Consider the following 12300-nt stretch of genomic DNA (forward strand, 5'->3'; position numbering starts at 1 on the left):
TCATGAGTGCTACTTTCAGAACTGCTGGCTAAAACCTATACAAGAGGACCAGAGAATCGCTTTAAGCCTTGGAAATAAGCTGGGGGGATAGCCTACCTCCCATGTGAATTAAATAATTAATGTGTCTTCCACAATATGTAGCAAAGCCAAGGTAATATCAATGCTTTGTTGACATAGAACATTTTGCTGTGCCTAGATACAATCAGTTCATCTCCCGTTTGTCAAATATCCACAATTGGTTATCACACCCCAAAGGGTCAGTAATGCAGTATTTGGTTAACATGTCGCATTTTAGCTCACTATGAAGAAAATACCCTGTCACTGGAAGTGTAATGAGGTCGGACTATGAAGAAAATACCCTGTCACTGGAAGTGTAATGATGTCGGACTATGAAGAAAATACCCTGTCACTGGAAGTGTAATGATGTCGGACTATGGAGAAAATACCCTGTCACTGGAAGTGTAATGATGTCGGACTATGAAGAAAATACCCTGTCACTGGAAGTGTAATGATGTCGGACTATGAAGAAAATACCCTGTCACTGGAAGTGTAATGATGTCGGACTATGGAGAAAATACCCTGTCACTGGAAGTGTAATGATGTCGGACTATGGAGAAAATACCCTGTCACTGGAAGTGTAATGATGTCGGACTATGGAGAAAATACCCTGTCACTGGAAGTGTAATGATGTCGGACTATGGAGAAAATACCCTGTCACTGGAAGTGTAATGATGTCGGACTATGGAGAAAATACCCTGTCACTGGAAGTGTAATGATGTCGGACTATGGAGAAAATACCCTGTCACTGGAAGTGTAATGACGTCGGACTATGGAGAAAATACCCTGTCACTGGAAGTGTAATGACGTCGGACTATGGAGAAAATACCCTGTCACTGGAAGTGTAATGATGTCGGACTATGGAGAAAATACCCTGTCACTGGAAGTGTAATGATGTCGGACTATGGAGAAAATACCCTGTCACTGGAAGTGTAATGATGTCGGACTATGGAGAAAATACCCTGTCACTGGAAGTGTAATGATGTCGGACTATGGAGAAAATACCCTGTCACTGGAAGTGTAATGATGTCGGACTATGGAGAAAATACCCTGTCACTGGAAGTGTAATGATGTCGGACTATGGAGAAAATACCCTGTCACTGGAAGTGTAATGATGTCGGACTATGGAGAAAATACCCTGTCACTGGAAGTGTAATGATGTTGGCTACAGTATGCTGTGTTAACACCCCTGAACACTGTGCGCCAGTCAGTCTGAATGGAACCGTACATGTAACTCTGACATCTAACGGAGGTGGAAGTGTAGCTGCTATTGCAGCCATGATGATAATCCACTGTTGATCTACTCCGCTACTAAAGCTGCTCAAAAATCATTAAAGCACTGAAAGGTTCAAGCATGGTCTCCACACAACACAGCCAATATACCAGTACCACCTCAGTCACACTACGGCTGTAAGAAGATTACTCCTGAGCTAGTCATAAAATCTACTGATAATCAATGTCAGGTTTGACCAAATCCATCGATCATTGTCACCTTGTCCTGATTCAGTCGATTCCACATACAAGCACAGCCCCGTTGTTCAACACAGGCTCTGAAATGGAGAGTTCTCTCATAGAGAACCACTGTCATGGACAGTAGGCAGTAAACTAATGGGGTTTATTTATTTGGTAGGTTTTCCAACTGGCTGTTGAGTTGGTCAAGCAATGTAATGATGTAATAAACAGATAACATCGGGTAATATGAAGAAACAAATGCTGTTATTGCTGTTAAATGCTGTTAAACCAGGACAGTACATCCCTTTAACTGCCACTAAAACAATTGTAGGCTTTATCACCCATTCAGGAGCAATCCAATCCATGTGAAATCTAGTTTGACAGTCTGGCGAGACTGACTCCACTCCGTGTTTTCCCACCCTCTCTGATTTACTAACGCATCATAGGTGTCTCCCTCCTCTCCAGTTCTGAGCATTTTGACTTTCTACAGTAACGTATAACACCCAACGGCGCTTTCTCTGAGTGAAGTTGAGTGAACACGTTGAGAGCCCGCTATCTGTTGGATCCATGTGGTTTTACCTGGACTCACAACAACATTCTGTTTTTGCGTCAACGCAGGACCGGCAACCATCGTTGGCAAAATAAACAGATTTTGATTGAGAAAATGTTATGATAGACAGTTGTAGAAAAGTGGTAACCATTAGACGTTGACTTGTTAGTACCTACTACGTCCGGATGCACTGCAGTGGGAGTTCCTCTACAAACGGGAATCTGCAGAGGATTAAAGAAGGATTAATCACAGAAGTGCACGATGTTGGGAATACGGACCGTCCTATGGACTTTATCTGTGGCGCTGTCGGTTGTCACTGGAGCAGATTTTAAAGCACATAACTGCAGTGAGGTTAGACAAGCTTCTATCGCAAAAGGCTTCAGCTTTGAAAATGTTCCTCTGCAAGAAATGTCAGGTAAGAAGGGAATGTAAAAATGTCAGTGCTACCTGTCAATATAATGATGTATTGAACACAGTCGTAAAGTGGGTATAGTCATGGCATAATTAACCATATCAAGTGGATAAGAAGAACACATGTAATAGTGTATTATGCAAAACTGTAATGTTCTAATTTACATCACTGACTACTATAGTGCGTGAATGGACATTTTGATAACCGGCGCCTTGGCTTTAGGCTACAAAGCACATACATTTTTATTTCGGCATATAGTTGTTTATTATGATAATGCACAGCCATATGAAAGTATTGTTGCTGTTGAATGAAGGGTAATAATCGCCTGACATCCACGAAGTTGTGGTTGATTTTGCCTAATGAAGAACATGTATTTGTTATATAAAGGTAGCCAGAAAATAACTGAACACACCTTAGGCCTACTTTTATATTGTACAATATGTTTAATGGAACCTTTATTTAACTAGGCAGGTCAGTTAATTAAGAACTAATTCTTATTTACAGTGACAGCCTACACCGGCCAAACCCGGACGGCACTGGGCCAATTGTGTGCCGCCCCTATGGGACTCCCAGTCACGGCCGGTTGTGATACAGCCTGGATTCGAACTAGTGTCTCTAGTGACGCCTCAAGCACTCCGATGCAGTGCCTTAGACCGCTGCGCAACTCAGGGGCAATACAAACCCCTTAGAAATAAAACTTAAAACTCTCGATTAATTCCTTATCAAAGTAGCCTAATGCAGATATGTCACAGTAGCCCAGTTTATAACGTTCCCATTCGTGATACTTTCGTTCATTGTTTCAAAGTTAATCCTAAATATATCCACTAGCCTACATTAAAATATAATACAAGTAGCCCTGGACATAATGTCATTTAATATTTGACTGAATAATGTCAAGTTTATCTAACAGTGTGAATAAAATGTCAATGGGAGCAGCAGAATAAACCTGCTGGCGTTAGATGTGCTGGTGTGTCCAGTAGAGGTCTCTGTCTTCTTTGTGCCTCTGTGTGGAAATAATACAGAATTGTCAGCCATGCATTCACCGAATTGAGTTCCGTCTTGTTAATAACGTGACAATGAAGCCGTCATGTAATGCTACCTCAAGGCATTGCGAACATCAGTGCAATTAAATTATCCAACCAATATCCATTCTCCTTCATATGTGCGTCAACCACAGAGTAATGCTGGCATGATGCTAGTAATGATGGTTCTTGTTATATGTCATGTATAACATATACATAATGATTTGATTTGATTTGATTTGATTTGATTCAGATAATATTCAGATAATATTCATATGGACTTTCCTATTTCAGGCCATTGGGGCTTGCATTTTTCAGACCCACCCAAGTGAAACTGTGACTGGCTCAGTCAGAGCCTACATTTTGCTTCAGTGTTCTGCTCCAGCATTCACAAGGGTAGATTTACAAAAGGAGAGTTGTCACAAGGAACATATGAATGATTTAGTTTAGGTAATGATGATCGATTGCATGCACGCATGAAGTGAATGAAATAGTTGTTTCCTCTTTCCCTTCTCATATGAGTATAAACTTTGCCCGCACAGACCATTCATTTCATTATGTCATGATCCCATAATTCCGTAGTCGGACAGAAATCTGGCACCGGTGAAGGTTGTGTATTTGATAACAAGCACACCTGTTCATAGACGGGCTTGGAGATCTACCTGATTTGAATCCCTCAGATGTCGGCACGCTCCTGTCGTTGACGTCTAATCTCCAAATGAATGAACAGCTCAGTCTGTCATCTCTGAGTGATGCAGCTGTATGGAAGCACTGTGATCACATCCACATGGGTGTTGACCCCATTTGTCTTCAGGAATGGCAATGACTGATTTAATGCAATGTCAACACCTCAGCAAATTGATTGCTGAAAGCCTGAGAGAGTGCATATTTCAGATTTGTGCACTGTACATATGGTCTGTTTAGCTGACACAATTGTGTACATATCCTTTATTTATTAATAATAGTGATGTAAACATCTCTGTGTCACTGCCACTGGTGCAAATGGTGTCTCATCTAATATCCTTGTACAACCAGCATGCCAGTAAGACCATACAGAGCTGAGCATGTCCTTAAAAATGGTTTCTCATCTAATATCCTTGTACAACCAGCATGCCAGTCAGACCATACAGAGCTGAGCATGTCCTTAAAAATGGTTTCTCATCTAATATCCTTGTACAACCAGCATGCCAGTCAGACCATACAGAGCTGAGCATGTCCTTAAAAATGGTTTCTCATCTAATATCCTTGTACTACCAGCATGCCAGTAAGACCATACAGAGCTGAGCATGTCCTTAAAAATGGTTTCTCATCTAATATCCTTGTACTACCAGCATGCCAGTCAGACCGTACAGAGTTGAGCATGTCCTTAGAAAAATGGTGTCTCATCTAATATCCTTGTACAACCAGCATGCCAGTCAGACCGTACAGAGTTGAGCATGTCCTTAGAAAAATGGTTTCTCATCTAATATCCTTGTACAACCAGCATGCCAGTCAGACCATACAGAGCTGAGCATGTCCTTAAAAATGGTTTCTCATCTAATATCCTTGTACTACCAGCATGCCAGTAAGACCATACAGAGCTGAGCATGTCCTTAGAAAAATGGTGTCTCATCTAATATCCTTGTACAACCAGCATGCCAGTCAGACCATACAGAGCTGAGCATGTCCTTAGAAAAATGGTTTCTCATCTAATATCCTTGTAGAACCAGCATGCCAGTCAGACCATACAGAGCTGAGCATGTCCTTAGAAAAATGGTGTCTCATCTAATATCCTTGTAGAACCAGCATGCCAGTAAGACCATACAGAGCTGAGCATGTCCTTAGAAAAATGGTTTCTCATCTAATATCCTTGTACTACCAGCATGCCAGTAAGACCATACAGAGCTGAGTATGCCCTTAGAAAAATGGTTTCTCATCTAATATCCTTGTAGAACCAGCATGCCAGTCAGACCGTACAGAGCTGAGCATGCCCTTAGAAAAATGGTTTCTCATCTAATATCCTTGTACTACCAGCATGCCAGTCAGACCATACAGAGCTGAGCATGCCCTTAGAAAAATTGTTTCTCATCTAATATCCTTGTACTACCAGCATGCCAGTAAGACCATACAGAGCTGAGCATGTCCTTAGAAAAATGGTTTCTCATCTAATATCCTTGTACAACCGGCATGCCATAAAGACCATACAGAGCTGAGCATGTCCTTAGAAAAATGGTTTCTCATCTAATATCCTTGTACTACCAGCATGCCATAAAGACCATACAGAGCTGAGCATGTCCTTAGAAAAATGGTGTCTCATCTAATATCCTTGTACAACCAGCATGCCATAAAGACCATACAGAGCTGAGCATGTCCTTAGAAAAATGGTTTCTCATCTAATATCCTTGTACTACCAGCATGCCAGTAAGACCATACAGAGCTGAGCATGTCCTTAGAAAAATGGTGTCTCATCTAATATCCTTGTACAACCAGCATGCCAGTAAGACCATACAGAGCTGAGCATGCCCTTAGAAAAATGGTGTCTCATCTAATATCCTTGTACAACCGGCATGCCAGTCAGACCATACAGAGCTGAGCATGTCCTTAAAAATGGTTTCTCATCTAATATCCTTGTACTACCAGCATGCCAGCAAGACCATACAGAGCTTAGCATGCCCTTAGAAAAATGGTTTCTCATCTAATATCCTTGTACTACCAGCATGCCAGTAAGACCATACAGAGCTGAGCATGTCCTTAGAAAAATGGTTTCTCATCTAATATCCTTGTAGAACCAGCATGCCAGTAAGACCATACAGAGCTGAGCATGTCCTTAAAAATGGTTTCTCTTCTAATATCCTTGTAGAACCAGCATGCCAGTCAGACCGTACAGAGCTGAGCATGCCCTTAGAAAAATGGTGTCTCATCTAATATCCTTGTACTACCAGCATGCCAGCAAGACCATACAGAGCTTAGCATGCCCTTAGAAAAATGGTTTCTCATCTAATATCCTTGTACTACCAGCATGCCAGCAAGACCATACAGAGCTTAGCATGCCCTTAGAAAAATGGTTTCTCATCTAATATCCTTGTACTACCAGCATGCCAGTAAGACCATACAGAGCTGAGCATGCCCTTAGAAAAATGGTGTCTCATCTAATATCCTTGTAGAACCAGCATGCCAGTCAGACCATACAGAGCTGAGCATGTCCTTAGAAAAATGGTTTCTCATCTAATATCCTTGTAGAACCAGCATGCCAGTCAGACCATACAGAGCTGAGCATGTCCTTAGAAAAATGGTTTCTCATCTAATATCCTTGTAGAACCAGCATGCCAGTCAGACCATACAGAGCTGAGCATGTCCTTAGAAAAATGGTGTCTCATCTAATATCCTTGTAGAACCAGCATGCCAGTCAGACCATACAGAGCTGAGCATGTCCTTAGAAAAATGGTTTCTCATCTAATATCCTTGTAGAACCAGCATGCCAGTCAGACCATACAGAGCTGAGCATGCCCTTAGAAAAACGGTTTCTCATCTAATATCCTTGTACTACCAGCATGCCAGTAAGACCATACAGAGCTGAGCATGTCCTTAGAAAAATGGTTTCTCATCTAATATCCTTGTACTACCAGCATGCCAGTCAGACCATACAGAGCTGAGCATGTCCTTAGAAAAATGGTGTCTCATCTAATATCCTTGTACTACCAGCATGCCAGTCAGACCATACAGAGCTGAGCATGCCCTTAGAAAAATGGTGTCTCATCTAATATCCTTGTACTACCAGCATGCCAGTCAGACCATACAGAGCTGAGCATGTCCTTAGAAAAATGGTGTCTCATCTAATATCCTTGTAGAACCAGCATGCCAGTCAGACCATACAGAGCTGAGCATGCCCTTAGAAAAATGGTGTCTCATCTAATATCCTTGTAGAACCAGCATGCCAGTCAGACCATACAGAGCTGAGCATGCCCTTAGAAAAATGGTGTCTCATCTAATATCCTTGTAGAACCAGCATGCCAGTCAGACCATACAGAGCTGAGCATGCCCTTAGAAAAATGGTGTCTCATCTAATATCCTTGTACAACCAGCATGCCAGTCAGACCATACAGAGCTGAGCATGTCCTTAGAAAAATGGTGTCTCATCTAATATCCTTGTAGAACCAGCATGCCAGTCAGACCATACAGAGCTGAGCATGCCCTTAGAAAAATGGTGTCTCATCTAATATCCTTGTAGAACCAGCATGCCAGTCAGACCATACAGAGCTGAGCATGCCCTTAGAAAAATGGTGTCTCATCTAATATCCTTGTAGAACCAGCATGCCAGTCAGACCATACAGAGCTGAGCATGCCCTTAGAAAAATGGTTTCCAAAAGACTTCTTTGGCTGTCCCCATAGGAGAACTCCAGGCATAATCCTTTTTGGTTTCAGGTAGAACCTCTTTGGGTTCCATGTAGAACCCTCTGTGGAAAGGGTTCTACCTGGAACCCAAAAGGGTTCTTCAAAGGGTTCTCCCACAGGGACAGCTGAAGAACCCTTTTAGGTTCTAGATAGAACCTTTTTTTCTAAGAGTGTGTTATAGTTTTGATTCAATGTACAATTGAGATGGAAAAACCCCCAAGTATCTATATTGTATAATCAGGTTGATATTTTCATTCGCTAGCCTATTGGTGTGAAGCCAATCCTTCAAATATTTAATGTGAATTCTAACCGTGGTATAGAGCAGGAAGCTCTGTGTATCGTTTGTGATTTTACTTTGTGATCGAATCCTGTCCAAAGCTCTTCACTGCATAATCAGTTGAGTTGAGGTCTGTTGCTTTTGGCCACGTCCCCAAGAGGAGGCCCGTCAACTTCTAGTTGTGGTCAAAGAGAGATGGGTTGATGTCTGACACCTCAGAGAGTGACGATATTGTACATCATCAAATTATATCGAAGGCACCGGAATTCCCCTCATATCCTTACAAAATCCTTTTGGCTTCATATTGTACATGGTTCTACTCTTTTTCAGTGGTGTCTGATATGCAAACATATGTGACTTTCATTCGGTACAGGCTAATTGAGCTCTGTTGACTGTCTTTAGTGCCCGAATATTGTGCTCCGCTTTGGGAGTGAATGAAAGATGTCCGTGGCACTGTCTCAACCCCGTTTCTTTGTATCGCACGTCTAGTTATAATTCATTCGGGGTTTGAATAGAGCTTCATTTGATTGTAATTCCTTCATTTAACCAGATGGTGTCTCTGCAGAACTTCTTGTGAAAACATGAATATACAGGTTATTAGCATTAACAATGTCAAGGTAAACAAGATGTGAATGATAATTTAGGATTATTGAAAGTGATTAGGCTTGTTCAAAGCTACTTTCAAGAGAGTCTAATCCACAGTTAGCATGCTATTCCACTCCTATTGTTTCAGACCAGTGGTTCATATGGAATGGGTTTATGGGACTCAGCTGGAGCAGCCGGGTTTTGACCAGAGTGTGTGGTCAGAATCAGCCAGTTCATGTAGAATGTCAGCAGGGGTGTCAGTGTTATTGACAGAAGTGCTGCTATGTGTCAAAGCCTGCAGGCCCGGTTGGAATGGTAATACCGTGGGTCCTGGCCTGTGCATTTTCAATAGGCCCTGGTCCAAGTTGACAGGAAGTACAGTGGCGAAGGCTTAAAAACTAAGAGTGACTGGGAAAGTGGACCGGATGCACAGTGCACTTTATGTCCTTCGTCATTGGACTGTCAGCGCAGCTAAAATTGTCTGGTGCTCCTCCAGCTCTCCTCTACAGGTTATTGACTCTGTATTAAAAAAAAAAATAAATCGGTCAGTGAGTTCAGTTATATACCTCCTTAATCCAAGCCCATCACTGCCCTGGTGAAAGACTAGCCCTGCACGCAGGCTTGTGACAGATCTGTCTCAGGTTCCATTCACTGACCCAATGAATTACCCAATGCCCGAGACGCGACGACAGGGGGACTTGGAAGATGAGTCAGACAGACTGCTCGACCCTTCCTGGTAAATGTGTGTTATTAGGAACACAGACACACACACACACGTCCAAACTGTGTCTGTGGAACTTCTCAAGCTGTCCCAGCTCCACCCTATCATTTCACGTCCTGCTCAGCCTTCCAGTTCCTAGCAGTGGAATGGGACAGAAATAACGGTGCTGATATTTGATGTGGTCCATGGCTGCATATACAAGCAGCCAAATGTTCTCTGCTGAGCCGTGTAATGTGTGGAATGGATTGAAAATAGCTAAATGGGAGAGCCAGGCCAGCAGAGAGAACAGCCAAGTGAATGTGCTGGTCTCTGGCATGATTCATCTGTATTACTATGCTGCATTATCAGATTATTATATCCCCCCACTAAACACACAGTTGAGGTGATGGATCAAGGATCACTCACATGTGATGGTGTGGTGGTGGTAACCCTCTGCATTTCAATGGCCAACTCATAAAAAGGATGGTGATGGAATTGTTCTTGATTGGACTGTTGGGATTGGCAGTGATTGAAAGTGTTGTAAATAGCAGTGTTGGCGGTAGGGGTGTTGGGGTTATAGTCTGTAGATTTAATCATGTATCGTCAGGAAAGCCAGGGACCCAAACAGTCTTTTTCTCCAAAGTGGATTTCTCAAACGCCTCTTCTATCTCCATGCCAATAATCATGCTCATGAATACTAAAATGGGCTGCATGACGGGGTTTCTCTCTTGGATCAGGAGGAATGACTCCGGTCTGTCTGCTGCTGTTTCATCCTCGCAGGGAGAATAACAGAATAACGGGGTAGTCGCTCAAAGCATATCAACAAGCTCCTGCAGCGTAGACGCTGGTGCCAGTATCTTTTGTCAAGAAATGAAGCTGTCAAGGGGACACTGTTTTCTCCTCCACTTTTGTCTTTAGTTCTTTTATATTGGATACAAATGTGTAATTGAGCATTTCAATTAAATTCAATTTAAGGGCTTCATTGGCATGGGAAACGTATGTTTACATTGCCAAAGCAAGTGAAAATGGATAATTAACAAAAGTCAAATAAACAATAAAAAATGTACAGTAAACAGTAAGAACATGTCTCAAACTGCTGCATTCTCAATCTATTTTTCATTGTTCATTCTAGGGTTATTGTTGATATTTTTTATTTATTTAACTAGGCAAGTCAGTTAAGAACAAATTCTTATTTACAATGACGGCCTAGGAACAGTGGGTTAACTGCCTTGTTCAGGGGCAGAACGACAGATTTTTACCGGGGATTCGATCTAAGCAACCTCTCGGTTACTGGCCCAACGCTCTAACCACCAGGCTGTATAGCTCACTGTTTGTTCACACTTGCTACTGTTTTGATCATATTCCCAACAGTACAATTTTAGATACGGTATAGTGTCATTGTACTTCACACTATAAAGGAGATATCTTTAGATACGGAGCTTGGAAGATGAAAGGCTCATTTCTGTACCATTACACCCCTGTAGTTGATTTTTAGCACAAGTTTTGAGTATCTTTCCTAAGCATCTTTTCTTTGTTTAAGGTTCTCTGCACACTTGTTGATTTTATATTAGTCTTAATAAGGAATACACGCCATAATAGATCCCTTAATAGTCATTGGTTAAGTTAAACAATATATATAATTGTCCTTGTCCCTGTTTGAACTTGAAGGTCTCGACCAATAGTGTGAGGGTTTACTAAATTATTTTCATTATTATTTAAGTTAGACTAGTCAGCTCTCTCATGTAATCTCAGAGAAGATAACACACTGACTCTGTATCGGTACCCCCCTGTATATAGTCTCCACATTGACTCTGTATCGGTACCCCCCTGTATATAGTCTCCACATTGACTCTGTATCGGTACCCCCCTGTATATAGTCTCCACACTGACTCTGTATCGGTGCCCCCCTGTATATAGTCTCCACACTGACTCTGTATCGGTACCCCCCTGTATATAGTCTCCACATTGACTCTGTATCGGTACCCCCCTGTATATAGTCTCCACATTGACTCTGTATCGGTACCCCCCTGTATATAGTCTCCACACTGACTCTGTATCGGTACCCCCCTGTATATAGTCTCCACACTGACTCTGTATCGGTACCCCCCTGTATATAGTCTCCACACTGACTCTGTATCGGTACCCCCCTGTATATAGTCTCCACATTGACTCTGTATCGGTACCCCCCTGTATATAGTCTCCACATTGACTCTGTATCGGTACCCCCTGTATATAGTCTCCACATTGACTCTGTATCGGTACCCCCCTGTATATAGTCTCCACATTGACTCTGTATCGCTACCCCCCTGTATATAGTCTCCACATTGACTCTGTATCGGTACCCCCTGTATATAGTCTCGCTATTGTTATTTCACTGCTGCTCTTTCATTGCTTGTTACTTTTATCTCTTATTCTTATCTGTATTTTTTGAAACTGCATTGTTGGTTAGGGGCTTGTAAGTAAGCATCTCACTGTTGTATTCGGAGCATGTGACTAATATGATTTGATTTGATTTGACACATTGTCACAGGCGGGGCATCCTCCTTTAGCACTAATAATGATACATCATTAATAAATCATACATGTCTGACAGTCTCATCACGGTTTAATTAAGTATATATATCATACATATTTACAAGAAATACCAGTGATTCTCGTGAGATTGTAAACAATACATGTTTTAAAACGCAAGTCATCATTACTTTGTTGTGTTGAAAGAATATAATATAATAATAATATATGCCATTTAGCAGACGCTTTTATCCAAAGCGACTTACAGTCATGTGTGCATACATTCTACGTATGGGTGGTCCCGGGAATCGAACCCACTACCCTGGCGTTACAAGCGCCATGCTCTACCAACTGAGCTACAGA

General features: G+C 41.9%; 1 protein-coding gene across 2 annotated transcripts in view; it reads left to right on the forward strand.

Annotated features, from left to right (window-relative positions):
* The first annotated feature begins 1995 nt into the window (after positions 1-1995).
* LOC118373470 (glypican-6-like) overlaps positions 1996-12300 on the forward strand; it is a 220187-nt gene continuing 209882 nt past the window's right edge. For both annotated transcript variants that reach the window (XM_052522960.1, XM_052522961.1), the window contains exon 1: positions 1996-2474. In XM_052522960.1, coding sequence (XP_052378920.1) covers positions 2321-2474 — 154 coding nt within the window. In that variant the 5' untranslated portion in view covers positions 1996-2320. The remainder of the gene's footprint in view (positions 2475-12300) is intronic.

Source organism: Oncorhynchus keta, chromosome 7 (genome assembly GCF_023373465.1).
Source record: "Oncorhynchus keta strain PuntledgeMale-10-30-2019 chromosome 7, Oket_V2, whole genome shotgun sequence".
Lineage (NCBI taxonomy): Eukaryota > Metazoa > Chordata > Actinopteri > Salmoniformes > Salmonidae > Oncorhynchus > Oncorhynchus keta.